The sequence below is a fragment of the Ovis canadensis genome, chromosome 3 (genome assembly GCF_042477335.2).
Source record: "Ovis canadensis isolate MfBH-ARS-UI-01 breed Bighorn chromosome 3, ARS-UI_OviCan_v2, whole genome shotgun sequence".
NCBI classification, from domain to species: Eukaryota; Metazoa; Chordata; class Mammalia; order Artiodactyla; family Bovidae; genus Ovis; species Ovis canadensis.
In genome coordinates, this window is record NC_091247.1 from 142,871,162 (window position 1) to 142,897,777 (window position 26,616).

A 26,616-nucleotide genomic window follows, 5' to 3' on the forward strand; every position below is an offset into this window, starting at 1 on the left:
CCATGAAAATAGGCTTGGACTCTGAGTGCAGTGGCTTTGCCTGTCTCATTTACTGTGGTCTCTGTAGTGCCTGGGTTTTCCAGGTGGCACTAGTGGTAAAGAACCTGCCTGCTAGTGCAGAAGTTAGAGATGTGGGTTTGATCCCTAGTTGGAAAGATCCCCTGGAGGAGGGCATGGCAACCCACTCCATATCCTTGCCTGGAGAATCCCATGGACAGAGGAGCTTTGTGGGCTACAGTCCATGGGGTCTTAGAGTCGGGTGCGACTGAAACGACTGAGCATACACGCACGACGCAGTGCAGTGCCCAGAGGAGCGCCTGGCATATGTCAGGCAGACACTCAGAAACTCTGTTCATTCTGTGTCTGTGGAACACCAGTTAGGTAGACAGCACTGTGCTGAGTCCTATAAGGAATCCATAGCTGACCTGTGTCATCCTTCCCTTCTTACTGCAGAGGAGGCTCGCTGTGCAGTATGTGAGGGGCCAGGGGAATTATGTGACCTGTTCTTCTGTACCAGCTGTGGGCATCACTATCATGGGGCCTGTCTGGACACTGCTCTGACTGCCCGCAAGCGTGCTGGCTGGCAGTGCCCTGAATGCAAAGTGTGCCAAGCTTGCAGGTAAAAGTGGGAGGGCAGAAGGGAACCTTAGGTGAAGCACAGGTCAGGGTTGAAAAGGAGGGCAGGGAGAACCCTGTTATGTACCCCCGCAGGAAACCTGGGAATGACTCTAAGATGTTGGTCTGTGAGACGTGTGACAAAGGATACCATACCTTCTGCCTGAAACCACCAATGGAGGAACTGCCTGCTCACTCTTGGAAGTGCAAGGTGAGTGTGCCCCAGTGCTGCCTTACTCTCCCTAATTCCACCTCCTGCAGTGCCCCATGTTTCTCTGTTGGGACATGCACTGTGCTCTTCTCCCATCTCTGCGTCTCTGTTGTCTGACCGGTGGCCATTTTGCTTGTTCCCTTCTGCTAGGCATGCCGGGTGTGCCGGGCCTGTGGGGCAGGCTCAGCTGAGCTGAATCCCAACTCTGAGTGGTTTGAGAACTACTCACTCTGTCACCGCTGTCACAAAGCCCCGGGAGGACAGCCCGTCAGTTCTATTGCTGAGCAGCACCCTCCGGTCTGTAGCAGGTAAGTGGTGTGGATTGGCAGAGGTTGGGAGGGGACCTGGGAGGTACTGAGATGGGCAGGGGTTGTGTTCAAGCAAACAGCCTTTGAGAGGAGGGCCCTCGGGTGAGCAGTACATTCCAGAGCATCCATGCTTCACCCCTGTGTGCTCTAGAGGGGTCAGTAGGTGATGCGAGTCTGCTTCCTGTGCCCTCTGCAGATTCTCACCCCCAGAGCCTGGCGCTACCCCCACTGATGAGCCCAATAGTCTGTACATTGCGTGCCAAGGGCAGCCAAAGGGTGGATACGTGACCTCTATGCAACCCAAGGAACCGGGGCCCCTGCAATGTGAAGCCAAACCACTAGGTGAGTAGGGTTTGAGGGTTCCTGAAAGTAATCCCCTTCTATCCTGTGGCAAGGGCCAATCTCTGCTTTGCCCTGATCCTGTACTTGCTGTGGGGGTGCAGCTGAGCTAGGTAGGAGCAGAGTGTGTTATGTCTGCAGGGAGAGAAGGGGCCCAACTTGAGCCCCAGTTGGAGGCCCCCCTAAATGAGGAGATGCCACTGCTGCCCCCACCTGAGGAGTCGCCCCTGTCCCCACCACCTGAGGACTCACCCACGTCCCCGCCGCCTGAGGCATCGCGCCTGTCCCCACCGCCTGAGGACTCACCCCTCTCTCCACCGCCTGAGGAGTCTCCTCTGTCTCCCCCACCTGAGTCACCACCCTTCTCTTGCCCAGAGGACTCCCCCTCACATCCCCCACTTGATACACCCTTACCCCCACCACCTGAAGCATCACCCCTGTCCCCACCACTGGAGGAGTCTCCTCTGTCCCCTCCCCCTGAAGAATTGCCTACTTCCCCACCACCGGAAGCATCTCGCCTGTCTCCACCACCGGAAGAGTCACCCATGTCTCCGCCACCTGAAGAGTCACCCATGTCTCCGCCACCTGAGGCCTCTTGTCTGTTCCCACCGTTTGAGGAGTCGCCCCTGTCCCCTCCACCCGAGGAATCTCCTCTCTCCCCACCACCTGAGGCGTCACGCCTGTCCCCTCCACTTGAGGACTCACCCATGTCCCCACCACCTGAAGACTTGCCTATGTCCCCCCCACCTGAGGTGTCACGCCTGTCCCCCCCGCCTGAGGAGTCTCCCCTGTCACCGCCACCTGAGGAGTCTCCCACATCCCCTCCACCTGAGGCTTCACGCCTGTCTCCTCCACCTGAGGACTCCCCTACATCCCCGCCACCTGAAGACCCGCCTGCTTCCCCGCCTCCGGAGGACTTGCTCGTGTCCCTGCCGCTGGAGGAGTCACCGCTGTTGCCACTGCCTGAGGAACTGCGACTCTGCCCCCGGCCCGAGGAGCCACACCTGTCCCCTCAACCTGAGAAACCGCGCCTGTCTCCTGCACCCCAGGAGCCGTGTCTGTCTCCTGCACCCCAGGAGCTGTGCCTGTCCCCCGCATCTGAGGAGCCACGCCTGTCCCCTGCACCCCAGCAGCCGTGCCTGTCCCCTGCGCCCGAGGAGCCACGCCTGTCCCCCGCACCCCAGCAGCCGCACCTGTCCCCCGTGCCCCAACAGCCACACCTGTCCCCTGCGCCTGAGGAGCCACGCCTGTCCCCCGCGCCCAAGGAGCTGCGCCTGTCCCCTGCACCCCAGGAGCCCTGCCTGTCCCCTGCGCTTCAGGAGCTGCACCTGTCCCTCATGCCTGAGGAGCCACATCTGTCCCTTGCATCCGAGGAACTACGCCTGTCTCCCCAGCCTGAGGAACCACGCCTGTCCCCCCGGCCTGAGGAACCGCGCCTGTCCCCCCGGCCTGAGGAACCGCGCCTGTCCCCTCGGCCTGAGGAACCGCGCCTGTCCCCTCGGCCTGAGGAACCGCGCCTGTCCCCCCGGCCTGAGGAACCGCACCTGTCCCCTCAACCTGAGGAGCCCATTGAGGAGCCAGGCCTGTGCCCTGCATCTGAGGAATTGCCCTTATTCCTCCCACCCAGGGAGCCACCCTTATCCCCTGTGCTTGGAGAGCCGGCCCTGTCTGAGCCTGGGGAACCACCTCTGTCCCCTCTGCCTGAGGAGCTGCCGTTGTCCCCATCTGGGGAGCCATCTTTGTCACCTCAGCTGATGCCACCAGGTAAGGGGCACTTAGTACTCTGTTACTCTGGGACGGTCTTAACTCTTTATGGCACATCTAATCTAAGAGCCTCTCTTTTCCTCCAGATCCTCTTCCTCCTCCACTTTCACCCATCATCACAACTGTGGCCCCACCAGCCCTGTCTCCGTTGGGAGAGTTAGAGTACCCCTTTGATGCCAAAGGGGACAGTGACCCTGAGTCGCCACTTGCTGCCCCCATCTTGGAGACACCTATCAGCCCTCCACCGGAAGCTAACTGCACTGACCCTGAGCCTGTACCCCCTATGATCCTCCCCCCATCCCCAGGCTCCCCCATGGGACCGGCCTCTCCCATCCTGATGGAGCCCCTTCCCCCTCGTTCCCCACTCCTCCAGCATTCCCTGCCTCCCTCAAACTCACCTCCTTCCCAGTGCTCTCCTGCCTTGCCACTGTCGGTTCCTTCCCCGCTGAGTCCCATGGACAAGGCAGTGGAGGTCTCAGAAGAGGCTGAGCCACAGAAGATGGAGACTGAGAAAGCCCCAGAACCTGAGTGCCCAGCCTTGGAACCCAGCCCTACTAGTCCTCTTCCGTCTCCTCTGGGGAACCTTTCCTGCCCTGCACCCAGCCCTGCCCCAGCCCTGGATGACTTCTGTGGCCTGGGGGAAGATACAGCCCCTCTGGATGGGACTGACACTCCTGGTTCACAACCAGAGGCTGGACAGACCCCTGGCAGTTTGGCTAGTGAACTTAAGTGCTCCCCTGTGCTCCTGGACTCTGAGGAGCTGGCCCCTGTGACCCCTATGGAGGTCTACGGCCCAGAATGCAAGCAGGCAGGGCAGGGCTCACCCTGTGAAGAGCAAGAGGAGCCACGTGCACCGGTGGCCCCGACCCCCCCTACTCTCATCAAATCCGACATCGTTAATGAGATCTCCAATCTGAGCCAGGGCGATGCCAGTGCCAGTTTTCCTGGCTCAGAGCCCCTGCTGGGCTCTCCAGATCCTGAGGGGGGTGGCTCCCTGTCCATGGAGTTGGGGGTATCTACAGACGTTAGTCCAGCCCGAGATGAGGGCTCCCTGCGGCTCTGTACCGACTCGCTGCCAGAGACTGATGACTCGCTATTGTGTGATGCTGGGACAGCTATTGGAGGAGGCAAAGCCGAGGGGGACAAGGGGAGGCGGCGCAGCTCCCCAGCTCGTTCCCGCATCAAACAGGTGAGGGGCTATCCAGCCACTGGATGTGTTTGATGTCCCGTCACTGTCAGAGGTACGGTTCTGTCACTCACTGATACCTTTCCACTTGACTTATTGAATCCTGGGTTCTCAGAGGGAGAAGGCAGTGGCAACCCACTCCAGTACTCTTGCCTGGAAAATCCCATGGACGGAGGAGCCCGATGGGCTGCAGTCCATGGCGTCGCTAAGAGTCGGACACGACTGAGCGACTTCACTTTCACTTTTCACTTTCATCCATTGAAGAAGGAGATGGCAACCCACTCCAGTGTTCTTGCCTGGTGAATCTCAGGGACAGGGGAGCCTGGTGGGCTGCTGTCTATGGGGTCGCACAGAGTTGGGCACAACTGAAGTGACTTAGCAGCAGCAGCAGCGACAGGTTCTCAGAGATCCTTGAATTCATCTTGTTCTTTTATTAAAGAGAACACCAGTGGCAGAGGGAAAATAAATTGCCCAGGTTCTTGGTTACTCAGTCAATAGAATCGGTACTAGAAACTCAGATCTCTCAAGCTAGTCTTTTTTCTTACTATACAGTACCATGTTGGCCACTCTTTCTTGGAAGATCAGGAGTGGTTTGGACCAGAGCTACCTACCTGTTGCTACTCTAGAGTTTGGGTTTCCTCCCTGGCCCTGACTGGGAAGCTTGGACTTTGTTACCTGCCATACTCTGTCCCTTTGTCTCTTCTCTTGCCTCTAAGCCTATGGACCCCACCTGTTAGCCCTCTACTCCTGTAATTACCTATTATCCTTCACTCAGGGTCGCAGCAGTAGTTTCCCAGGGAGACGCCGGCCACGTGGAGGAGCACATGGAGGACGTGGGAGAGGACGGGCCCGGCTAAAATCAACTACTTCTTCCATTGAGACTCTGGTAGTAAGGAGAGGCCTCCCATCCCCCAAACATGCTTCAGCTGGCCCCTTCAAGATTAAACACCCTTTAAATCCTGCCAGTCCCCTGCACGCTCTGCCTGCCTGCTAGCCTAGGGCCTGTCCAGCTATTTCTGTGCTCCTTCTGTCCTCTTGGCCCCCAGGCTTCTCTGAAATGTGATGTTGGGCTGAGGCCCAGTTTGGGAGCTGGGGTGTTCTTCTGCTTCTTAGTCCTGGTTCCTGGCCTTCATCTTAGCCGGGGGTTTATGCCGCCTTCCCCCAACACCAAAGAGGAAAGCAGCTTAGTCGGGGCAGATTTAGCTGCCTCACTTTGCACAACTCTCTGCCTATAAGGTTGCTGATATCGATAGCTCTCCCAGCAAGGAGGAAGAAGACGACGATGATGATACCATGCAAAATACTGTGGTTCTCTTCTCCAACACAGACAAATTTGTGCTAATGCAGGTACCGTACTTGACGCAAGTAGTCCCATCTTCAGCAGTAAGACCTGGCAGACTGAACGCCAGGATGGCATTTGGATATATGTGTTTTGGTGGGAGGGTAAATGAGGAAAACCAGAGACCTCCTTCTCGGAATACTAGAAAATGAGCTTGACACTGAACTGGGAGCTGGGAATGTAGCAGTGAAAAAGGCAGGAACAATTTCTGCTCTATTGAAGCTCCTAGTCTAGGGAACATGAGTAATTTTGAAGCTACAGAATTTGTCGTGTATGTTACTGTGATCCTGATCAGTGTTCACCCACCTTTTCTTTCACTTCTCATCACCTCTATCCACGGTAGGCTGTATCATTTCAGATTACCCGATCAGACGACCAAGGCAGGCTAGGAAGGAGCAGGGTCCTGTGATGGCTTGCTCTGCCCAAATGCAGGGATAGGCTTTTGGTTCTCTGACTCCCTCCTGTGAGATTAGTGTCGTAGTCAGTTACAGGGACTGAGTGGTACTGAGGCTGTGAGGCGGGACACTTGGGTCTCTGTGTGTTTCCCCAGGACATGTGTGTGGTGTGTGGCAGCTTTGGCCGGGGGGCAGAGGGCCACCTCCTTGCCTGTTCCCAGTGCTCCCAGTGCTATCACCCGTACTGTGTCAACAGCAAGGTGAGTTCAGAGCCCCAGAGATACGGTCTGGGGAATGGGGTCAGTTATTGCTTATCCTAGGTGTCTTTCCTGGCCACTCTACTTAAAGTGGTCATTGGTCATGGAACTTGTTCATCAGTTTCCAGTGGCTGTCAAATTCATCTTGGGAAAAATGTTTTGGAAACCATAGTGGTCTTATGAGTTTCTTTGTTTCAGATCATGACTTACCAGTATAATTGAGTACATTGTATAGATTGTGAGAACTTTTCTAGTAGAAAACATGGTCTGGATATAAAATATAAAATCAGAACCAAACACATGTCCACAAAGAGAAAGCAATGTTTTTGACTCAAGCATGATCAGTCATTTTGGGGTTTTCATTAACATTTAGAACTTTTCCACTGCTAACACTGACTGACTTGCAGCAGTAGCAGGTGCCCCATGTTCAAGAAAAGCTGGGGGAGATACCGCCTGGGCAGTGAAAGATCTTAACAAGGCAGTGGCTGGGTGAGGCTGTTCTTTGACCAGTGGAGATCCCTGGAAGCCTAAGATTAAGAGCCACTATTTTAGGGGTGAGGGTACTCTGTGTATCTTCCCTGTGCTCAAATGAAGGTCTGGCCTGGGTGTGGGGGTCCTCCAGCCCCACCTGTATAAGTCCCAGCACCCCTGGAGAGGTCTGCCCTGCCCTCTGCGTCACCCCCTGAGGAATTGCCATCTCCTGCACCAGATCACCAAGGTGATGCTGCTGAAGGGCTGGCGTTGTGTGGAGTGCATCGTGTGCGAGGTGTGTGGCCAGGCCTCAGACCCCTCCCGCCTCCTGCTCTGTGATGACTGTGACATTAGTTACCACACGTACTGCCTGGACCCCCCACTGCTCACCGTGCCCAAGGGTGGCTGGAAGTGCAAGTGGTAAGGAGACTAGCAACTTCAGGTGGGCCTGACATGTTAAGAGTGAGTATGATGTTGAATACATGGCTGAGGCTGGGTTTAGAAGGCCAGGCTGGTTTGGGTGCTCTGGGTAGGTCAGGTGTTGAGGGTCTGTCTTTCTGCCCCCACCAGGTGTGTGTCTTGTATGCAGTGTGGGGCCGCCTCCCCTGGCTTCCACTGTGAATGGCAGAATAGTTACACACACTGCGGGCCCTGTGCCAGCCTGGTGACCTGCCCTATCTGTCATGCCCCCTACGTGGAGGAGGACCTGCTGATCCAGTGTCGCCACTGTGAACGGTGAGGGTGCCCGTCTCCCCCAGATAGGCCCCCCCGCCCTGTTTTCAGCCTTGCGTTGTTTCTGTTCACCTCCTCCTGTCTCCTTTCCACCAGGTGGATGCATGCCGGCTGTGAGAGCCTCTTCACAGAGGATGATGTGGAGCAGGCAGCTGATGAGGGCTTCGACTGTGTCTCCTGCCAGCCTTACGTGGTCAAGCCTGCTGGTGAGTCCCGGGTGCTAGGGAGGGGGAGGAGGGGTCAGCGCAGGGGTGCCTTGCTCTGGGCCAGAGCCTCCAGCTGTTTGTCCTCTCCACAGCGCCTGTCGCACCTCCAGAGTTGGTACCTATGAAGGTGAAAGAGCCTGGTGAGTCACAATAAATCTGAATGCCAGTGCCAGAGAAGACCCTTAGACACTTAGTCCAGCTCCAGTCCTCCAATTTTATCTCATTTTTCACAGAAAAGAGGCTAAGACCCAGGAATGTTGAGTGACCTGCCCAAGGTCACCCCGTATGTCAGTGGTGAAGTTGTGGTGACACTCACAGCCTCTAGGTTCCAGGCAGAATTCCATTTACCAGCCAACATGGCCTTTGTACAGCCAGACTCTCATCTTTAGAGAGCACAGAACTCTTTCTGAATTCTGCTCTTTTTCCTTAATGAAGGAGCTCTGCCATCTCCATCCATCATGATGTAGGCACTGCTCCTGGCATCTGGGGCACTATGAGCTGGCATTCGGCAAAGCGGGGCCCTCCTTGGTCCACATAGCCAGAGAACATTTGGTGACCTGAGGGTTCATCAGGAGCAGAGTCCAGCTTCAGCAGCCGCTGTCTCTCAGACCCCCTCGGGTCACTGCAAGAGCACTCAGGCCTCAGCTGGTGCCCGTCGGTGGTCTCTCCTCTATAGCCCTCAGACCCCAGTCTGAACTTCAGTCTGTCTCTCATTGCTCTTGTCCCAGCTAGGGACTTAGGCGGAAACTCAGAGTCCCAGTTTCCCTGGGGCTCCATGGGGTCACACGCTTCCCCTCTTTGTGCAGAGCCCCAGTACTTTCGCTTCGAGGGCGTGTGGCTGACAGAAACGGGCATGGCGGTGCTGCGTAACCTGACCATGTCGCCTCTGCACAAGCGGCGTCAGAGGCGTGGACGGCCCGGCCTCCCAGGTGAGGCGGGGCTGGAGGGGGCCGAGCCTTCAGAGGTCCTGGGCCCTGATGACAAGAAGGATGGTGACCTGGACACGGACGAGCTGCTCAAGGCTGAAGGTCAGCCTAGGGGGTCTCAGGGAGCATGCCTATGAGAGTTGATGTTGGGTCAGGGCAGCATTGTCACTCCCAGTCACCCTTGGGCCCCTGTGGGTCTTGTCCGATGGCTCTGTGACAGCGAACTCAGCTGTCTGTTTTTTTTTTTTTGCCTGTGTTGTGTCTTTGTTGCCGCATGTGAACTTTCTCTAGTTGCTGTGAGTAGGGGCTACTCTGTAGTTGCAGTAGACAGGCTTCTCATTGTGGTGGCTTCTCTTATTGCAGAGCATGGGCCCTAGGGTGTGCGGGTTTTAGTAGTTGTGGCTCACAGGCTTAGTTGCTCCTTGGTGTGTGGAATCTTCCTGGACCAGGGATCAAACCCATGTCCCCTGCATTGGCAGGCGATTCTTAACCACTGGACCATTTGGGGAGTCCCCAGTTCTCAGTTCTTAACTGATAGGATGACAGGGTTCAAAGGGTCCAAGCCTCTGACCTGTCTCCATCTCTTTTGTCTCCACACACAGGTAGTGTGGAGCACATGGAGTGCGAAATTAAACTGGAGGGTCCTGTCAGCCCTGATGGAGAGCCTGGCAAAGAGGAGACCGAGGAGAGCAAAAAACGCAAACGCAAACCCTATCGGCCTGGTGAGGCCCTGGGATGTGGGTGGGATGGTGAGGGGCAGCTTACCAGGTCCCCAGCGGCTTCTCAGCCTCAGCTCTGCCTCCTTACAGGCATTGGTGGTTTCATGGTGCGACAGCGGAAATCCCACACACGTGTGAAAAAAGGGCCTGCAGCACAGGCGGAGGTGTTGAGTGGGGATGGGCAGCCCGACGAGGGTGAGACGGGTGAGGGCTCCAGTGGGGCCTGGGAGAAGGTGGGGCTCGCAGGACCTGTGGGACACTGCCAGGGAGGCCGGGGGCAGGGGTGCTCTCAAAGGGTCAAGGAGGTAGTGGGCCCAATTGGTGTCGGGGGAGAATAGGCAGAAAGTGTCCCCAGGCCAGCCTGGGAGCAGCATGCTCACAGTCCCCAGAGAGGCTGACCCTCCTGTTGGGTCCTCAGTGTTGCCTGCTGACCTGCCTGCCGAGGGCTCTGTGGACCAGAGCTTAGCCGATGGGGATGAGAAGAAGAAGCAGCAGCGGCGAGGGCGCAAGAAGAACAAACTGGAGGACATGTTCCCTGCTTACCTGCAGGTGGGTCTTAGGCTCTGAAGGCCACTGGCCAGGCTCCTGGCCCGCAGGGCCTGAGAAAGCCTGTTTCTTTCCGCCTCCTCCCACAGGAAGCCTTCTTTGGGAAGGAGCTGCTAGACCTGAGCCGGAAGGCCCTGTTTGCAGTTGGCGTGGGCCGGCCAAGCTTTGGATTGGGAACCCCCAAAGCCAAGGGCGATGGAGGCTCAGAGAGGAAGGAGCTCCCGACCTCACAGAAAGGTCAGTCATGTGGGGGTAAGGTAGTCTGAAGGGGTCCAACCTCACTTTGTACTTGGAAGCTGGTAAGAGATTTTGGTGTGAAATGGGCTGGTCTCTAGGAGTTGAGGGTTGGCCAAGGGTCCTGGCCTTGGTGCTGGGGTCCTGTTCTGGGCATCTCTGATTGAAGTGGGGCTGTTGCTCATAGGAGATGATGGTCCAGATGTTGCAGATGAAGAATCCCGTGGCCCCGAGAGCAAGGCTGATACACCAGGTGAGGGCTTCTGGGAGGGCTGGGTGCCATCTTGGTTTTGCTTCTGTCAACCTGTTCTGCCCCTGAGCACCATCAAGGCTGGAGGCTGGAAAGTGTTTCAGGCCTTCTGTGGTCCTTGCCAGAGTGGCAAGTGTGGTGGCTCCACACCGACCTTAGCTGATGGGCTTTTCTTGGCAATTGCAGGACCTGAGGATGGTGGCATAAAGGCATCCCCAGTGCCCAGTGACCCTGAGAAGCCAGGCACCCCGGGTGAAGGGATGCTTAGCTCTGACTTAGACAGGATTCCCACAGAAGGTGAGGCTGGGACCCATACTCTGCATGTATAAAGGTCCTCTCCTCTGCCTGAGGGACTCGTTTATATTGCTCCTCTGGTGGGGAGTCATGGGCACCTTCCCTGGTATCCCCTGAGCCCTAGTCTTCCTCAGCAGCATCTTTCCTTGATCCGTCACAGAACTGCCTAAGATGGAATCCAAGGACCTGCAGCAGCTTTTCAAGGACGTTCTGGGTTCTGAACGAGAGCAGCATCTGGGTTGCGGAACCCCTGGCCTGGACGGCAGCCGGACACCGCTGCAGAGGCCCTTTCTTCAAGGTGAGCTGATGGGAGTGGTTTGAAGACTGCGTGGGCAGGTACCATCAAGCCTGCCTCCAGACCGGGCTGCTTGCTCCCTCTCTCTGATCCTATGCTTCCTGTAGGTGGACTCCCTTTGGGCAATCTCCCCTCCAACAGCCCAATGGACTCTTACCCGGGCCTCTGCCAGTCCCCATTCCTGGATTCTAGGTTGGTATTTGTGCTTAACCTCTGCGGGCAGTCCCTTCCCTCCAGTGGGGCCACGCTGGGGGAGGGAACGTTGGACTCTCGGGTGCTGCTGTGGCAACCCCTCCCTCCCTCTGCTGCCTTGCTAGTGACTGTCCTCTGTTGGGGCAGGGCAGTAGCCTGGGGACTCTGGGCAGTTTGTCTGGGGTGGGGCTTGGCATCCCTGCCCTCTGTGACTCTCTGCCCCTGCGCCCCAGGGAGCGCGGGGGCTTCTTTAGCCCGGAACCCGGTGAGCCAGACAGCCCCTGGACAGGCTCGGGGGGCACCACGCCCTCCACCCCCACCACCCCCACCACGGAGGGTGAGGGCGACGGGCTCTCCTATAATCAGCGGAGTCTTCAGCGCTGGGAGAAGGACGAGGAGTTGGGCCAGCTCTCCACCATCTCACCTGTGCTGTACGCCAATATTAACTTCCCCAGTCTCAAGCAGGATTACCCAGGTACCTGTGGGACAGAGCAAGGGAGACAGCCTGCAACACGACCAGCGCAGGGGTCACCTGCCAGTTCTCCTCTCACACATGGTCTCTGTCCTCCAGACTGGTCAAGCCGCTGCAAACAAATCATGAAGCTGTGGAGAAAAGTTCCAGCTGCTGATAAAGCCCCCTACCTGGTGAGACAGAAGGAGCCTGGAGTGGCATGGGAAATGAGTCATGGGCAGCGTGTCTTCGGGAAAGTCACCCTCATTCCTTCTACTCCCCACTTTCATAGCAGCTGGGCCAGTAGGGGTCGGCTTCTGGGTGGGGAGTGTGACGGCGTGGTGAGGGAGTGGGACTGGGCTTGAGACTGAGTCCCAGCCTCAGGCTGTGTCCTCTGTTCCTCAGCAAAAGGCCAAAGATAACCGGGCAGCTCACCGCATCAACAAGGTGCAGAAGGTGAGCGGGCTCAGGGTGCGCAGAGGCATCCAAGTCTGGTTGTGGGGCAGCCTCCCTGCAGGTGGGGGTCAGAGGGCCTACCCACAGCAGCCTGACTGTTCTCTACCTGGTTTCCTCCTGTAGCAGGCTGAGAGCCAGATCAACAAGCAGACCAAGGTGGGCGACATGGTCCGCAAGACTGACCGACCGGCCCTACATCTCCGCATCCCCCCCCAGCCAGGGGCCCTGGGCAGTCCGCCTCCCGCTGCTGCCCCCACCATTTTCATTGGCAGCCCCACTCCCCCCGCCGGCTTGTCTACCTCTGCGGACGGGTTCCTGAAGCCGCCGGCGGGCACGGTGCCCGGCCCCGACTCGCCTGGTGAGCTCTTCCTCAAGCTCCCGCCCCAGGTGCCCGCCCAAGTGCCTTCGCAGGACCCCTTTGGACTGGCCTCTGCCTATGCTCTGGAGCCCCGCTTCCCCACAGTACCGCCCACCTACCCTCCCTATCCTAGTCCGACTGGGGCCCCTGCACCGCCCCCGACGCTGGGTGCCTCGTCTCGTCCTGGGACTGGCCAGCCAGGGGAGTTCCACACTACCCCACCTGGCACCCCCCGACACCAGCCCTCCACGCCTGACCCCTTCCTCAAACCCCGCTGCCCCTCCCTGGACAACCTGGCTGTGCCTGAGAGCCCAGGGGGAGGGGGAGGCAAGGCTGCTGAGCCTCTGCTGTCGCCCCTGCCTTTTGGGGAGTCTCGGAAGGCCCTGGAGGTGAAGAAGGAAGAGCTTGGGGGATCCTCTCCGAGCTATGGGCCCCCAAACCTGGGCTTTGTTGACTCTCCCTCCTCAGGCCCCCACCTGGGTGGCCTGGAGTTAAAGGCACCTGATGTTTTCAAAGCCCCCCTGACCCCTCGGGCATCTCAGGTAGAGCCCCAGAGCCCGGGCTTGGGCCTAAGGCCCCAGGAGCCACCCCCTGCCCAGGCTTTGGCCCCTTCTCCTCCCAGCCACTCGGACATCTTTCGCCCTGGTCCCTACCCTGACCCCTACGCCCAACCCCCGCTGACCCCTCGGCCCCAGCCCCCACCACCTGAGAGCTGCTGTGCCCTGCCTCCCCGCTCACTGCCCTCTGACCCTTTCTCCCGAGTGCCCGCCAGTCCCCAGTCCCAGTCCAGCTCCCAGTCCCCCTTAACACCCCGTCCTCTGTCTGCTGAGGCTTTCTGCCCATCCCCTGTTACCCCTCGCTTCCAATCCCCTGACCCTTATTCCCGTCCACCCTCACGCCCTCAGTCCCGGGATCCATTTGCCCCATTGCATAAGCCCCCCCGCCCCCAGCCCTCTGAAGTTGCCTTCAAGGCTGGGCCTCTAGCCCACACTCCGCTGGGGGCTGGGGGTTTCCCAGCAGCCCTGCCCTCAGGGCCAGCAGGTGAGCTCCATGCCAAGGTCCCAAGTGTGCAACCCCCCAATTTTGCCCGGTCCCCTGGGACCAGTGCATTTGTGGGCACCCCTTCTCCCATGCGTTTCACTTTCCCTCAGGCGGTCGGGGAGCCTCCCTTAAAGCCCCCTGTCCCTCAGCCTGGTCTCCCTCCACCCCATGGGATCAACAGCCATTTTGGGCCAGGCCCTACCATGGGCAAGCCTCAAAGCACAAACTACGCAGTAGCCGCAGGGAACTTCCGCCCATCGGGCAGCCCCCTGGGGCCCAGCAGCGGGCCCGCAGGAGAGGGCTACGGGCCGTCCCCGCTGCGCCCCCCGTCAGTCCTTCCCCAACCCGCACCCGACGGGCCCCTCCCCTGCCTACCCCATGGGGCTGCACCACGGGCGGGCATCACCTCTCCGGTCGAGAAGCGAGAAGACCCAGGGGCTGGCACGGGCAGCTCTTTGGCGGCACCTGAGCTTTCAGGTACCCAGGACCCAGGCATGTCTGGCCTCAGTCAGACAGAACTAGAGAAGCAGCGACAGGTGGGTCAACATCTCTGTTTGTGGACCAGCCCTTTGGGCTTTGGTGCTCGTCCAGTGGACTTACTGTCTTGTCTGTACTCTGCACAGCGGCAGCGACTGCGGGAGCTGTTGATTCGGCAGCAGATGCAGCGCAACACCCTTCGGCAGGAGAAGGAGACTGCGGCAGCTGCTGGAGCAGTGGGACCCCCAGGCAGCTGGGGTGCTGAGCCTAGTAGCCCTGCATTTGAGCAGCTGGGTCGAGGCCAGACCCCCTTTGCTGGGACCCAGGTAGGTAGAGTGGCAAGGGGTGGTAGATCCAAGATGCAGAAGGTGGCTGCACTTTCATCTACCCTCATCTTTCCTAGGACAAGAGCAGCCTTGTGGGGCTGCCCCCAAGCAAGCTGGGTGGCCCCATCCTGGGGCCAGGGGCTTTCCCCAGTGATGACCGACTCTCCCGGCCACCTCCACCAGCCACCCCTTCCTCTATGGATGTTAACAGCCGGTGAGGCTCCTGGGCTTCCCTCAGGGAAAAATCAAGGGAGTATATTATATCCAGTGTGGACTGCCCCTGATTTTCCTGTCTGTCTAATCCTCAGCATCTCTTTCTTTTCTTTCCCATTCTTTCCCCCTCACTGTGTTAACTTTTTCCTTCTTTAGGGAAGCCCATGTTCTAGCTCTTTTTTCATTCTGATTTTTTCTTACTACTGCGTATACTTTCAGGCAATTGGTGGGGGGCTCCCAAGCCTTCTATCAGCGAGCACCGTATCCTGGGTCCCTGCCCTTACAGCAGCAGCAGCAGCAGCAACTGTGGCAGCAGCAGCAACAGGCAACAGCAGCAGCTTCCATGCGACTTACCATGTCTGCGCGCTTTCCCTCAACTCCTGGGCCTGAACTTGGTCGCCAAACCCTAGGTTCCCCTTTGGCTGGAATTTCCAACCGCCTGCCTGGCCCTGGTGAACCAGTGCCTGGCCCAGCTGGTCCTGCCCAGTTCATTGAGTTGCGGCACAATGTACAGAAAGGACTCGGACCGGGGGGGCCTCCATTTCCCGGTCAGGGCCCTCCACAGAGACCCCGTTTTTACCCTGTAACTGAGGATTCCCACCGACTGGCCCCTGAAGGGCTTCGTGGCCTAGCAGTCTCAGGCCTTCCTCCACAAAAACCTTCAGCCCCACCAGCTCCTGAACTGAACAACAGCCTCCATCCAACGCCCCACACCAAGGGTCCCAACCTGCCCACTGGCTTGGAGCTAGTCAGCCGGCCCCCCTCCAGCACTGAGCTTGGCCGCCCCCCTCCTCTGGCTCTGGAAGCTGGAAAACTACCTTGTGAGGATCCTGAGCTGGATGATGACTTTGATGCCCACAAGGCCTTGGAGGACGATGAGGAGCTTGCTCACTTGGGCCTGGGTGTGGATGTGGCCAAGGGAGACGATGAGCTGGGTACTCTGGAAAACCTAGAGACCAATGATCCCCACCTTGATGACCTGCTCAATGGGGATGAGTTTGACCTGCTGGCCTATACTGACCCTGAGCTGGACACGGGGGACAAGAAGGACATCTTCAATGAGCATCTGAGGCTGGTGGAGTCGGCCAATGAAAAGGCTGAACGAGAGGCTCTGTTGCGAGGGGTGGAGCCAGGACCCTTGGGCCCCGAGGAGCGCCCTCCCCCGGCTGCTGATGCGCCTGAGCCCCGTCTGGCATCAGGGCTTCCCGAGGTGAAGCCCAAGGTGGAGGAGGGTGGGCGCCACCCTTCCCCTTGCCAGTTTACCATTACCACCCCCAAGGCAGAGCCAGCACCTGTCACCACTTCCCTAGGCCTGGGGGTGAAGCCAGGTCAGAGTGTGACGGGCAGCCGGGACACTCGAATGGGCACAGGATCTTTTTCTAGCAGTGGGCACACAGCTGAGAAGGTCCCCTTTGGGACCACAGGAGGACCACCAGCTCACCTGCTGACGCCCAGCCCACTGAGTGGCCCGGGAGGGTCCTCCCTACTGGAAAAGTTTGAGCTAGAGAGTGGGGCCCTGACTTTGCCTGGTGGACATGCATCTGGGGATGAGCTGGACAAGATGGAGAGCTCACTGGTAGCCAGTGAGTTACCCCTGCTCATTGAGGACCTGTTGGAACATGAGAAGAAAGAGCTGCAGAAGAAGCAGCAGCTTTCAGCGCAGCTGCAGCCTGTGCAGCAGCAGCAGCCCCAGCAGCATTCCCTGCTGTCTACCCCAGGCCCTGCCCAGGCTGTGTCTTTGCCCCATGAGGGCTCTTCTCCCAATTTGGCTGGCCCTCAACAGCAGCTTTCCCTGGGACTTGGAGGCTCCCGACAGCCAGGCTTGGCCCAACCATTGATGCCCACCCAGCCACCAGCTCATGCCCTCCAGCAGCGCCTGGCCCCATCCATGGCCATGGTATCCAACCAAGGGCATATGCTAAGTGGGCAGCATGGGGGACAGGCAGGCTTGGTGCCCCAGCAGAACCCACAGCCAGTGCTGGCACAGAAGCCCATGGGTACCATGCCACCGTCCATGTGCATGAAACCACAGCAGCTGGCAATGCAGCAGCAGTTGGCTAACAGCTTTTTCCCAGATACAGGTAACCTCATCTTGGGGGAGAGACTGGCTTAGTAACTCAGGAGTGATCACGGTTACCACTAACTGAATTCTCTCTGAGGCTGCAGACCCAAGATACTCCCTAGTTAAAGGAGACCAGACTCAGAGAGAGGTGTAGGCAGAAACACTAGCTTTTAAGGGAGAATAGTGCCTGGTGTCTAGCAGGTGTTCAGATGTTTGAGTGAATGAACGGAATGGACACCTGAAGTCTGATTAGCAGAGTCCTTGTAGCTGTGGTGAGACCCAGAGCTTAGGACTTGGAGCAGAGTGGTACGAGAAGTAGTTGGCCTGGTAAAAGATGTAGTGAGACTTAGTGGCAGGAAAGTCAGGTGTATTTGGAGACCATGAGTGGACTGCTTAGGCTGGGGTAGGCTTTGTGGAAGGAAGCGTGTGGGCACTGCCGTAACTTTGGAGAGGTGAGATGGGGGCCCAGATTGAAGAAGACATCAAAGTATAGTAGTATCTATTGAATAATGACTGCTAAACACTGTGCTGAGCACTTTGCATTTACTGTGTGATATAATCATCACAACAAAAACATTGAGTAGGTACCATTATTATTTCTTTTTAACTTTTAATTTTGTATTGGGGTATAGTTGGTTGACAGTGTGAGAGCGTCAGGTGAACAGCTAAGGGACTCAGCCATACGTATACATGCATCCATTCTCCCCCAAAATCCCCTCCCATCTCGGCCACCACATAACATAGAGCAGAGTTCTGTGTGCTATACAATAGGTCCTTGGTTATCCATTTAAAATATAGCAGTGTGTACAGGTAATAGGTCCTATTATTATCTTATAGAAAAGGAAACTGAGGCAGAAAGATTAACTTGCTCAATATCCTACAACTAACAGTTGGAATTTGAAGCCTGGCCCTCATATCCTTTTAACTGTTCTACCACCTCAGAATAACCAGGAGGAGGTGTTTGGTTAATCTTCTTAAAAGTAGGGAGTCAGTTAAGCTTTCTGAGTAGTGGAGAAATATGCAGTGTATAAGATTTTAGGATGATTTGGTGTCTTCTTGTTTCTCTTTTTCTACCCAGTGTCCTGGACAGGCAGAAGAGTGGTTTGTAGGTGGTGTGTGTTGTGGCCAAAGCAACTCTGGCATTGGGCTTTGGCACTGTGCCCACATCTTGGGTTCTTGGGCTGCACTTAGTTGTCTTAAGAACATGACTTTTGAAGAATGCTTTTTAGGTCATAAAGTAAAGTTGTATTCTGGTCATATTTGATCTTCTCAGTAGCTCCGTGAGATAAGCAGAATAAGGAATCATGATCTCTGTCAAATAGAAGAATAAACTGAGGCTCATAGAGGTGAAATGACTTTAATACATTGGTTCAGTAAATATTTACTGAGTACCTTTTCCTAACACCATGCAAGTAAAAACAGCTATGTGTCCTGTGAATAATAGAATTGAGTCACCTATGCTACCTGGCTCCTAGTCTAGTGGTCTTTCCACCATGCCATGTCATTGTTCTGCTTGGCTTGGTGGAAGTCAAGGAGTTGCAACACCAGACATTGACCTCAATGCCAGGCTCACTTGGCTCTTCTGTCTCTAGACCTGGACAAATTCGCTGCAGAAGATATCATTGATCCTATTGCAAAGGCCAAGATGGTGGCTTTGAAAGGCATCAAAAAGGTGATGGCTCAGGGCAGCATTGGAGTGGCACCTGGTATGAACAGGTAAGAGGTATGGGATGGGAGCATTGGCTTTTTCCTTTTCCAGTCCTTCCCCTATTCTTCATGATCCTCCTTCCTACTTGTCCCACCTCTTTGCCCTTCAACTTTCCCCATCGCTAACTCATCCTCTTTGCATTGGCGGACTCCAGGCAGCAAGTGTCCCTGCTAGCTCAGAGGCTCTCAGGGGGGCCCGGCAGTGATCTGCAGAACCACGTGGCAGCTGGGAGTGGCCAGGTAAATGGTCTGGTGGGAGCAGGAACTTGGCTCCTATGCCTTCGAGCCACCCTTCTTAGGGCCTGGTACAGAACAATGACCCTTCAACAGTCTTTCTCATCCCAGGAGCGGGGTGCCGGTGACTCCTCCCAGCCTCGTCCCAATCCACCCACTTTTGCCCAGGGAGTGATCAGTGAGTATGGTGATGGGGAGGAATGTGCAAGGAAGTGGCTTGGGGAAAGAGGGGTTTGGATCCCCTGACATCCGTCCACTTCCTTTCCCAGATGAGGCTGACCAGCGGCAGTATGAGGAGTGGCTGTTCCATACCCAGCAGCTCCTACAAATGCAGCTGAAGGTGCTAGAGGAGCAGATAGGGGTGCACCGCAAGTCCCGGAAAGCCCTGTGTGCCAAGCAGCGCACTGCCAAGAAGGCTGGCCGGGAGTTCCCCGAGGCTGATGCTGAGAAGCTGAAGCTGGTTACAGAACAACAGAGCAAGATCCAGAAACAGCTGGATCAGGTAGGGAAGACAGACTTCAACCTAGCAACCAGGAACCTGGGAAGAAGGGTGGCACAGGTGGGTAGCCTCCCTGCTGACCTTCCTAACCTTCCCGTGTTAGGTCCGGAAGCAGCAGAAGGAGCACACTAACTTAATGGCAGAATATCGGAATAAGCAGCAGCAGCAGCAACAACAGCAACAGCAACAGCAGCAGCACTCAGCCGTACTTGCCCTTAGCCCTTCCCAGAGTCCCCGGCTACTCACCAAGCTTCCTGGTCAGCTGCTCCCAGGCCATGGGCTGCAGCCACCTCAAGGACCCCCTGGGGGGCAAGCTGCAGGTCTTCGCCTGACCCCCGGGGGCATGGCCCTACCTGGACAGCCTGGTGGCCCCTTCCTCAACACCACCCTGGCCCAACAGCAGCAACAGCAACATTCTGGTGGAGCTGGGGCCCTGGCTGGCCCCTCAGGGGGCTTTTTCCCTGGCAACCTTGCTCTTCGAGGCCTGGGACCTGACTCGAGGCTTTTACAGGAAAGGCAGCTGCAGCTCCAACAGCAGCGGATGCAGCTGGCCCAGAAATTACAACAGCAGCAGCAGCAGCATCTCCTAGGACAGGTGGCAATCCAGCAGCAACAGCAGCAGGGTCCAGGAGTACAGGCAAACCAGGCTCTGGGTCCCAAGCCCCAGGGCCTTCTGCCTCCCAGCAGCCACCAGGGCCTCTTGGTCCAGCAGCTGTCCCCCCAACCACCCCAGGGGCCCCAGGGCATGCTGGGCCCTGCCCAGGTGGCAGTATTGCAGCAGCAGCAACCACACCCTGGAGCTTTGGGCCCCCAGGGCCCTCACAGACAGGTGCTCCTGACCCAGCCGCGGGTGCTAAGTTCTCCCCAGATGGCACAGCAGGGTCAGGGCCTAATGGGACACCGGCTGGTCACATCCCAGCAGCAGCAACAGCACCAACAGCAAGGATCCATGGCTGGGCTTTCCCATCTTCAGCAGGGTCTGATGCCACACAATGGGCAGCCCAAACTGGGTGCTCAGCCCATGGCCGCCTTGCAGCAGCAACAGTTGCAACAGCAGCAGCAGCAGCAACTTCAACAACACCAACAGCTTCAACAACAGCAGCAGCAACAGCAGCTACAACAACAGCAGCAGCAGTTACAACAGCAGCAGCAACAGCAGCTACAACAGCAGCAGCAACAGCAGCTTCAACAGCAACAGCAGCAGCAGCAGCTTCAACAGCAGCAGCAGCTTCAACAGCAGCAGCAGCAACAGCAGCTTCAACAGCAGCAGCAGCAGCTTCAGCAGCAGCAGCAGCTTCAGCAGCAGCAGCAACAGCAGCTTCAACAGCAGCAGCAGCAACAGCAGCTTCAACAGCAGCAGCAGCAACAGCAGCTTCAACAGCAGCAGCAGATGGGCCTCTTGAGCCAGAGTCGAGCTTTACTGTCTCCTCAACAGCAACAGCAGCAGCAACAGATGACACTTGGCTCTGGCATGCCAGCCAAGCCTCTGCAACACTTTTCTAGCCCCGGAGCCCTGGGCCCAACCCTCATCCTAACGGGCAAGGAACAAAGCATCGTAGAGACGGCTCTTCCTTCAGAGGCCAGTGAGGGGCCCTCCACACATCAGGGAGGGCCCTTACCAATGGGGACTGTACCAGAGTCCGTGGCCACTGAACCAGGAGAGGTGAAGCCCTCACTGTCTGGGGACTCACAACTCCTGCTTGTCCAGCCCCAGGCACAGCCTCAGCCCAATTCTCTGCAGCTACAGCCACCTCTGAGGCTCCCAGGACAACAGCAGCCGCCAGTTAACTTGCTCCACACAGCAGGCGCAGGAAGCCATGGGCAACCAGGCAGTGGATCATCTGAGGCCTCGTCTGTGCCCCACCTACTGGCCCAATCCTCTGTTTCCTTAGGGGAACAGCCTGGATCCGTGACCCAGAACCTTCTGAGCTCCCAACAGCCCCTTGGACTAGAGCGGCCTATGCAAAATAACATAGGGCCACAGCCTGCCAAGCCGGGATCTGTCCCGCAGTCTGGCCAGAGCCTGCCAGGGGCTGGGGTCATGCCTACAGTGGGTCAGCTTCGGGCACAGCTCCAAGGAGTCCTGGCCAAAAACCCACAGCTGCGGCATTTGAGTCCTCAGCAGCAGCAGCAGCTCCACGCGCTTCTCATGCAGAGGCAGCTACAGCAGAGTCAGGCAGCACGCCAGGCCCCACCCTACCCGGAGCCTGGGACCCAGCCCTCTCCCCTCCAAGGCCTCCTGGGCCGCCAGCCCCAACCTGGGGGCTTCCCTGGATCCCAGACAGGCCCTCTTCAGGAGCTAGGGGCCGGGCTTCGACCTCAGGGCCCACCCCGACTCCCCGCCCCACAAGGAGCCTTATCCACAGGACCAGTTCTTGGCCCTGTCCATCCCACACCTCCACCATCCAGCCCCCAAGAGCCAAAGAGACCTTCCTCCCAATTACCTTCCCCTAGCTCCCAGCTCCCCTCAGAGGCCCAGCTCCCTATCACCCAGCCAGGAACCCCCAAGCCCCAGGGGCCTCCCTTGGAGCTTCCTCCTGGGAGGGTCTCACCTGCTGCTGCCCAGCTTGCGGATACCTTCTTTGGCAAGGGACTGGGACCTTGGGACCCCCCAGACCACCTAGCGGAAGCCCAGAAGCTGGAGCAAAGCAGCCTGGTACCTGGGCATCTGGACCAGGTGAATGGGCAGGTGGTACCTGAGCCACCACATCTCAACATCAAGCAGGAGCCTCGGGAAGAGCCGTGTGCCCTTGGGTCCCAGGCGGTGAAGAGGGAGGCCAACGGGGAGCCTGTAGGGGCACCAGGTACCAGCAACCACCTCCTGCTGGCAGGGCCCCGCTCAGAAGCCGGGCATCTGCTCTTGCAGAAGCTTCTTCGAGCAAAGAATGTGCAACTCAGTACTGGGCGGGGGCCCGAGGGGCTGCGAGCTGAGATCAACGGGCACATTGACAGCAAGCTTGCTGGGCTGGAGCAGAAACTGCAGGGTACCCCCAGCACCAAGGAGGTGAGTACTCCAGTCAGAGTGGAGCAGACAGTGTGGGGCCTGGAGCCCAGGGGCAGAGCGAGCAGGTCTGGGTGAAACCAGAGGTGAGGGCTCTGAGGCGCACGGTGGCCTTCACTGTGGGTTTGTCCGGCTTAGGATACAGCAGCAAGGAAGCCTTTGACACCGAAGCCCAAGCGGGTACAGAAGGCAAGCGACAGGTTGGTGAGCTCCCGAAAGAAGCTGCGGAAGGAGGACGGGGTCAGGGCCAGCGAGGCCTTGCTGAAACAGCTGAAACAGGTGACCCCCAGGAGCCAGTCCCCTGGTCCCATCCCAGGATAGGGGCAGCCTGGCCCCCAGCTGTGCAGTAGCAGAGAGGTATATGCTTCGGGATTCCAACCTTGTCATCTTGCCCCTTCTAGGAGCTGTCCCTGCTGCCCCTCACGGAACCTACCATCACCGCCAACTTTAGCCTCTTTGCTCCCTTTGGCAGCGGCTGCCCGATCAGTGGGCAGTGCCAGCTGAGAGGGGCCTTCGGAAGTGGGGTGCTGCCCACGGGCCCTGACTACTATTCCCAGCTGCTTACCAAGGTCAGAAAAATGGCAGTACCTTTTGGGGATGATGAGGTTCTTGAGGTGGAGTTGGGGGTGGCAGACTTGAGCAAAGGGCTGATAGAGTTGGGGCCAGGAGATTATGTCAGTCTCCCTATGCCATCTTGCACACAACACCCCACCCCGCCCCCAGAATAACCTGAGTAACCCGCCGACACCACCCTCGTCGCTGCCCCCCACCCCACCCCCATCGGTGCAGCAGAAGATGGTTAATGGCGTCACTCCGTCTGAAGAGCTGGGGGAGCACCCCAAGGATGCCGCCTCTGCCCGGGATACTGAAGGGGTGCTGAGGGGTAAGTCAGGAGCAGAGTGGGCGCCTCTCGGCCCCACCTTGGTGGCTAGGGTCCTGTGGTGGGGTTTGAGGTAGGAGTGGGTTGTGTGTTGCTCTGTGTGCGCACACAACAGGTGGTCCTTGAGGTGGGAAGGGCCTCTTCGGAGACTGATTTGTTGGAGCCAAGGAGGGGCTTCTGGAGTCCAGAGCAAAGGCAGCAGGGCAGGGAGAATATTAATGAAGCTTTTGTTTTTGAGGAATGACCAAGTTTCCTTACCCACAGGGTATGAACTCCAGTCAGATCTGCATTTGAAATCTGGTTCTTGCATTCATTTAGCTGTGTTTCTGCAGCCAAGTAACTTGATTGACTTGTGTGAGCCTCAGTTTTCTCACTCTAAAATAAAAATAATACTTAATGGAGTTATTGAAAGACTATAACCAATGAGCGTACACTGCAGAGTACACTCTTTAGAAAGGCTCAATAAATTTATAGCTCATGTACCCCAAACTGGTAGATGCCTGGATGAGTAGATAGTGGTCATAGAACTGAGCTAGATCTTGTACCCGTTAGGCTTGAAACATGTGGGAGAAAGCACCAGCAGCTCTGGCCTGACCTCAGCCTGACTTTTCTTCTCCTACCTACCCTGCAGATGCTTCAGAAGTGAAAAGTCTAGACCTGCTGGCCGCTTTGCCTACGCCCCCTCACAATCAGACTGAGGATGTCAGGTGCGGAAGGGGCAGAGATGGGGATGAGGAATTGAGGTGGGGGACCAGTTCCTCATTTTTCCTTGTTTCTTCTTTTGACCAATGGCAGATTTCAAATAGAGCTGTAACATCCACAAATCTCTAGATTTGGGAGGGGGCACCTGCTGGGCTGAGGCAGTGAGTGTCTACTTTCTGCCCACAGGATGGAGAGTGATGAGGACAGCGATTCTCCTGACAGCATCGTGCCAGCTTCATCCCCTGAGAGCATCCTGGGGGAGGAGGCCCCCCGTTTCCCTCAGCTGGGCTCAGGCCGGTGGGAGCAGGATGACCGGGCTCTCTCCCCCGTCATCCCCATCATTCCTCGGGCCAGCATTCCAGGTAGAGGTGACTCTGGGCCTGGACCCGGCCTGGCCTGGCCAGGCTGCATTGTCAGAGGTCAGGGAGTGAGGTAGCTGGAGCTTACGTAGGTCCTTCTTTGTCACTCAGTCTTCCCAGAGAGTAAACCTTATGGGGTCCTGGATCTGGAGGCCACCAGGAAGCTGCCTGCCCCAACTTGGGAAAAGGGCAAAGGAAGCGAGGTGTCAGTCATGCTGACAGTTTCTGCTGCTGCCGCCAAGGTATGTCCTGGGGATGCCTCTGGGCCAGGAGAGGATGCCAGTCAGAGGGCAGTCCCAGGAGCTTCTCTGGATAAATCCAGTCATTTAAACCTGTGTATTGAGGACCTCCTGTGAATGAAAGCCTGAGCCGGAGTGTGGGATTAGAAAAAATGTAGCACAAGGGGCTGCCCTGCCCTCAAGGAGCTCACAGTTCAGGGGTAAAGCGCTACCAAACATGTCCCCCCAGTCACATTGCATGGAATTCTGTTTTTTTGAAAATGTTATCAGGGTCTTGTGATCAAAGGAAGTTGGAAATCTCCGTTAAAATAGGAAAACAGTTTTCTTTATTACAAGGCTCTGCAGATCCTTTACTTTGCTAGTACTGATTTACAAGGGCTGGACGCAGTGTGTCGTTTCCTAAGCCCAGTTGCCGCAGGTCTCTTGCTGTGAGCTCCCGGTAATGCCCACCGCGATTTGAGAAAGGCTGCCTTTAAAGGAGGTGCATGGGAAGAAGCCAGATGGCTCAGGGGCGGGACTGACAGGCCGCTTAGGGAGCTGCGTTCCGGGTGTCGTGGTCCCCACCAAGCTGGTGATGGTTCTCACGCTGCCGCTCTGCCGACTTGGCTGTCGTATCCCCTTTCCTGCCCTGGCAGAACCTGAATGGCATGATGGTGGCAGTGGCAGAGCTGCTGAGCATGAAGATCCCCAATTCCTATGAGGTGCTGTTCCCAGAGAGCCCTGCCCGGGCCGGCATCGAGCCTAAGAAGGGGGAGGCTGAGGGCCCTGGTGAGTATGGCAGAAAAACTCCTTGGGGCCCGCAGGGAGTGATAGTGGTGGGAGTCTCTGACCCCTTCCTTTCTGCAGGTGGGAAAGAAAAGAGTCTGGGAGGCAAGAGCCCAGAGGCTGGCCCTGATTGGCTGAAGCAGTTTGATGCTGTGTTGCCTGGCTATACACTCAAGAGTCAGTTAGACATCTTGAGTCTCCTCAAACAGGTGGGTCTGTTGGAAGAAGACAGGGTGGGTATCTGGCTAGGACAGAGGAGGCAGAGGGCTTTGGGGCGAGTGGAATCTGGGTGGGAGGAGAGAGGTGACTAGTTAATTGAGGAGCCAGCACTAACGGTTCAGGGCTCTCCTATCTTCCCATAGGAGAGCCCTGCCCCAGAGCCCCCCACCCAGCACAGCTACACCTACAACGTCTCCAACCTGGATGTGCGACAGCTCTCGGCCCCACCTCCTGAAGAACCCTCCCCACCCCCTTCCCCTCTGGCACCCTCTCCTGCCAGCCCCCCTGCTGAACCCTTGGTTGAACTTCCAGCTGAACCCTCAGCTGAGCCACCGATCCCCTCGCCTCTGCCACTGGCCTCGTCCCCTGAATCTACCCGGCCCAAGCCCCGAGCCCGGCCTCCTGAGGAAGGTGAAGATTCCCGGCCCCCTCGCCTCAAGAAGTGGAAGGGGGTGCGCTGGAAGCGGCTCCGGCTGCTGCTGACTATCCAGAAGGGTGGTGTGCGGCAGGAGGATGAGCGCGAAGTGGCTGAGTTCATGGAACAGCTCGGCACAGCCTTGCGACCTGACAAGGTGCCTCGAGACATGCGGCGCTGCTGCTTCTGTCATGAGGAGGGGGATGGGGCCACGGATGGGCCTGCCCGCCTGCTGAACCTGGACTTGGACTTGTGGGTGCACCTCAACTGTGCCCTGTGGTCCACAGAGGTATATGAGACCCAGGGCGGGGCGCTGATGAACGTGGAGGTTGCCCTGCACCGAGGCCTGCTCACCAAGTGCTCCCTGTGCCAGCGCACCGGTGCCACCAGCAGCTGCAATCGAATGCGTTGCCCCAACGTCTACCATTTTGCCTGCGCCATCCGCGCCAAGTGCATGTTCTTCAAGGACAAGACCATGCTGTGTCCAATGCATAAGATCAAAGGGCCCTGTGAGCAGGAGCTGAGCTCTTTTGCTGTCTTCCGGAGGGTCTACATCGAGCGGGATGAGGTGAAGCAGATTGCCAGCATCATCCAGCGGGGAGAGCGGCTGCACATGTTCCGGGTGGGCGGCCTTGTGTTCCACGCCATTGGACAGCTGCTGCCCCACCAGATGGCCGACTTCCACAGTGCCACCGCCCTGTATCCAGTGGGCTACGAGGCCACGCGCATCTACTGGAGCCTCCGCACTAACAACCGTCGCTGCTGCTACCGCTGCTCCATCGGCGAGAACAATGGGCGGCCGGAGTTCGTGATCAAAGTCATGGAGCAGGGCCTGGAGGACATGGTTTTCACGGACGCCTCTCCCCAGGGTGAGCACAGGACCCTTGCAGCCATAGTATGGCATTGGGCGAGTTTCTCCCAGAGTCACCTTTC

The 26,616-nt window shown here is 57.5% G+C and overlaps 1 protein-coding gene across 7 annotated transcripts in view; it reads left to right on the forward strand.

Annotated features, from left to right (window-relative positions):
• Window positions 1–26,616, forward strand: part of KMT2D (lysine methyltransferase 2D) — a 40,278-nt gene that overhangs the window by 6,862 nt on the left and 6,800 nt on the right. For 2 of the 7 annotated variants that reach the window (XM_069584480.1, XM_069584484.1), the window contains exons 7-49: window positions 454–619; window positions 712–826; window positions 977–1,134; window positions 1,331–1,476; window positions 1,615–3,237; window positions 3,324–4,426; window positions 5,199–5,312; window positions 5,660–5,770; window positions 6,313–6,417; window positions 7,124–7,305; window positions 7,456–7,620; window positions 7,714–7,823; window positions 7,916–7,963; window positions 8,630–8,851; window positions 9,352–9,471; window positions 9,559–9,672; window positions 9,887–10,017; window positions 10,104–10,251; window positions 10,436–10,501; window positions 10,685–10,795; window positions 10,953–11,090; window positions 11,195–11,279; window positions 11,513–11,754; window positions 11,851–11,924; window positions 12,136–12,186; window positions 12,310–14,121; window positions 14,209–14,388; window positions 14,466–14,602; window positions 14,821–16,682; window positions 18,256–18,379; window positions 18,526–18,610; window positions 18,716–18,782; window positions 18,874–19,106; window positions 19,207–22,107; window positions 22,243–22,383; window positions 22,506–22,673; window positions 22,828–22,987; window positions 23,616–23,691; window positions 23,873–24,048; window positions 24,157–24,287; window positions 24,920–25,052; window positions 25,131–25,258; window positions 25,412–26,552. In XM_069584480.1, the coding sequence (XP_069440581.1) occupies window positions 454–619; window positions 712–826; window positions 977–1,134; window positions 1,331–1,476; window positions 1,615–3,237; window positions 3,324–4,426; window positions 5,199–5,312; window positions 5,660–5,770; window positions 6,313–6,417; window positions 7,124–7,305; window positions 7,456–7,620; window positions 7,714–7,823; window positions 7,916–7,963; window positions 8,630–8,851; window positions 9,352–9,471; window positions 9,559–9,672; window positions 9,887–10,017; window positions 10,104–10,251; window positions 10,436–10,501; window positions 10,685–10,795; window positions 10,953–11,090; window positions 11,195–11,279; window positions 11,513–11,754; window positions 11,851–11,924; window positions 12,136–12,186; window positions 12,310–14,121; window positions 14,209–14,388; window positions 14,466–14,602; window positions 14,821–16,682; window positions 18,256–18,379; window positions 18,526–18,610; window positions 18,716–18,782; window positions 18,874–19,106; window positions 19,207–22,107; window positions 22,243–22,383; window positions 22,506–22,673; window positions 22,828–22,987; window positions 23,616–23,691; window positions 23,873–24,048; window positions 24,157–24,287; window positions 24,920–25,052; window positions 25,131–25,258; window positions 25,412–26,552 (15,303 nt within the window). The remainder of the gene's footprint in view (window positions 1–453; window positions 620–711; window positions 827–976; window positions 1,135–1,330; window positions 1,477–1,614; window positions 3,238–3,323; window positions 4,427–5,198; window positions 5,313–5,659; window positions 5,771–6,312; window positions 6,418–7,123; window positions 7,306–7,455; window positions 7,621–7,713; window positions 7,824–7,915; window positions 7,964–8,629; window positions 8,852–9,351; window positions 9,472–9,558; window positions 9,673–9,886; window positions 10,018–10,103; window positions 10,252–10,435; window positions 10,502–10,684; window positions 10,796–10,952; window positions 11,091–11,194; window positions 11,280–11,512; window positions 11,755–11,850; window positions 11,925–12,135; window positions 12,187–12,309; window positions 14,122–14,208; window positions 14,389–14,465; window positions 14,603–14,820; window positions 16,683–18,255; window positions 18,380–18,525; window positions 18,611–18,715; window positions 18,783–18,873; window positions 19,107–19,206; window positions 22,108–22,242; window positions 22,384–22,505; window positions 22,674–22,827; window positions 22,988–23,615; window positions 23,692–23,872; window positions 24,049–24,156; window positions 24,288–24,919; window positions 25,053–25,130; window positions 25,259–25,411; window positions 26,553–26,616) is intronic. The other 5 variants (XM_069584482.1, XM_069584486.1, XM_069584485.1 and 2 more) reach the window with 4 other exon arrangements.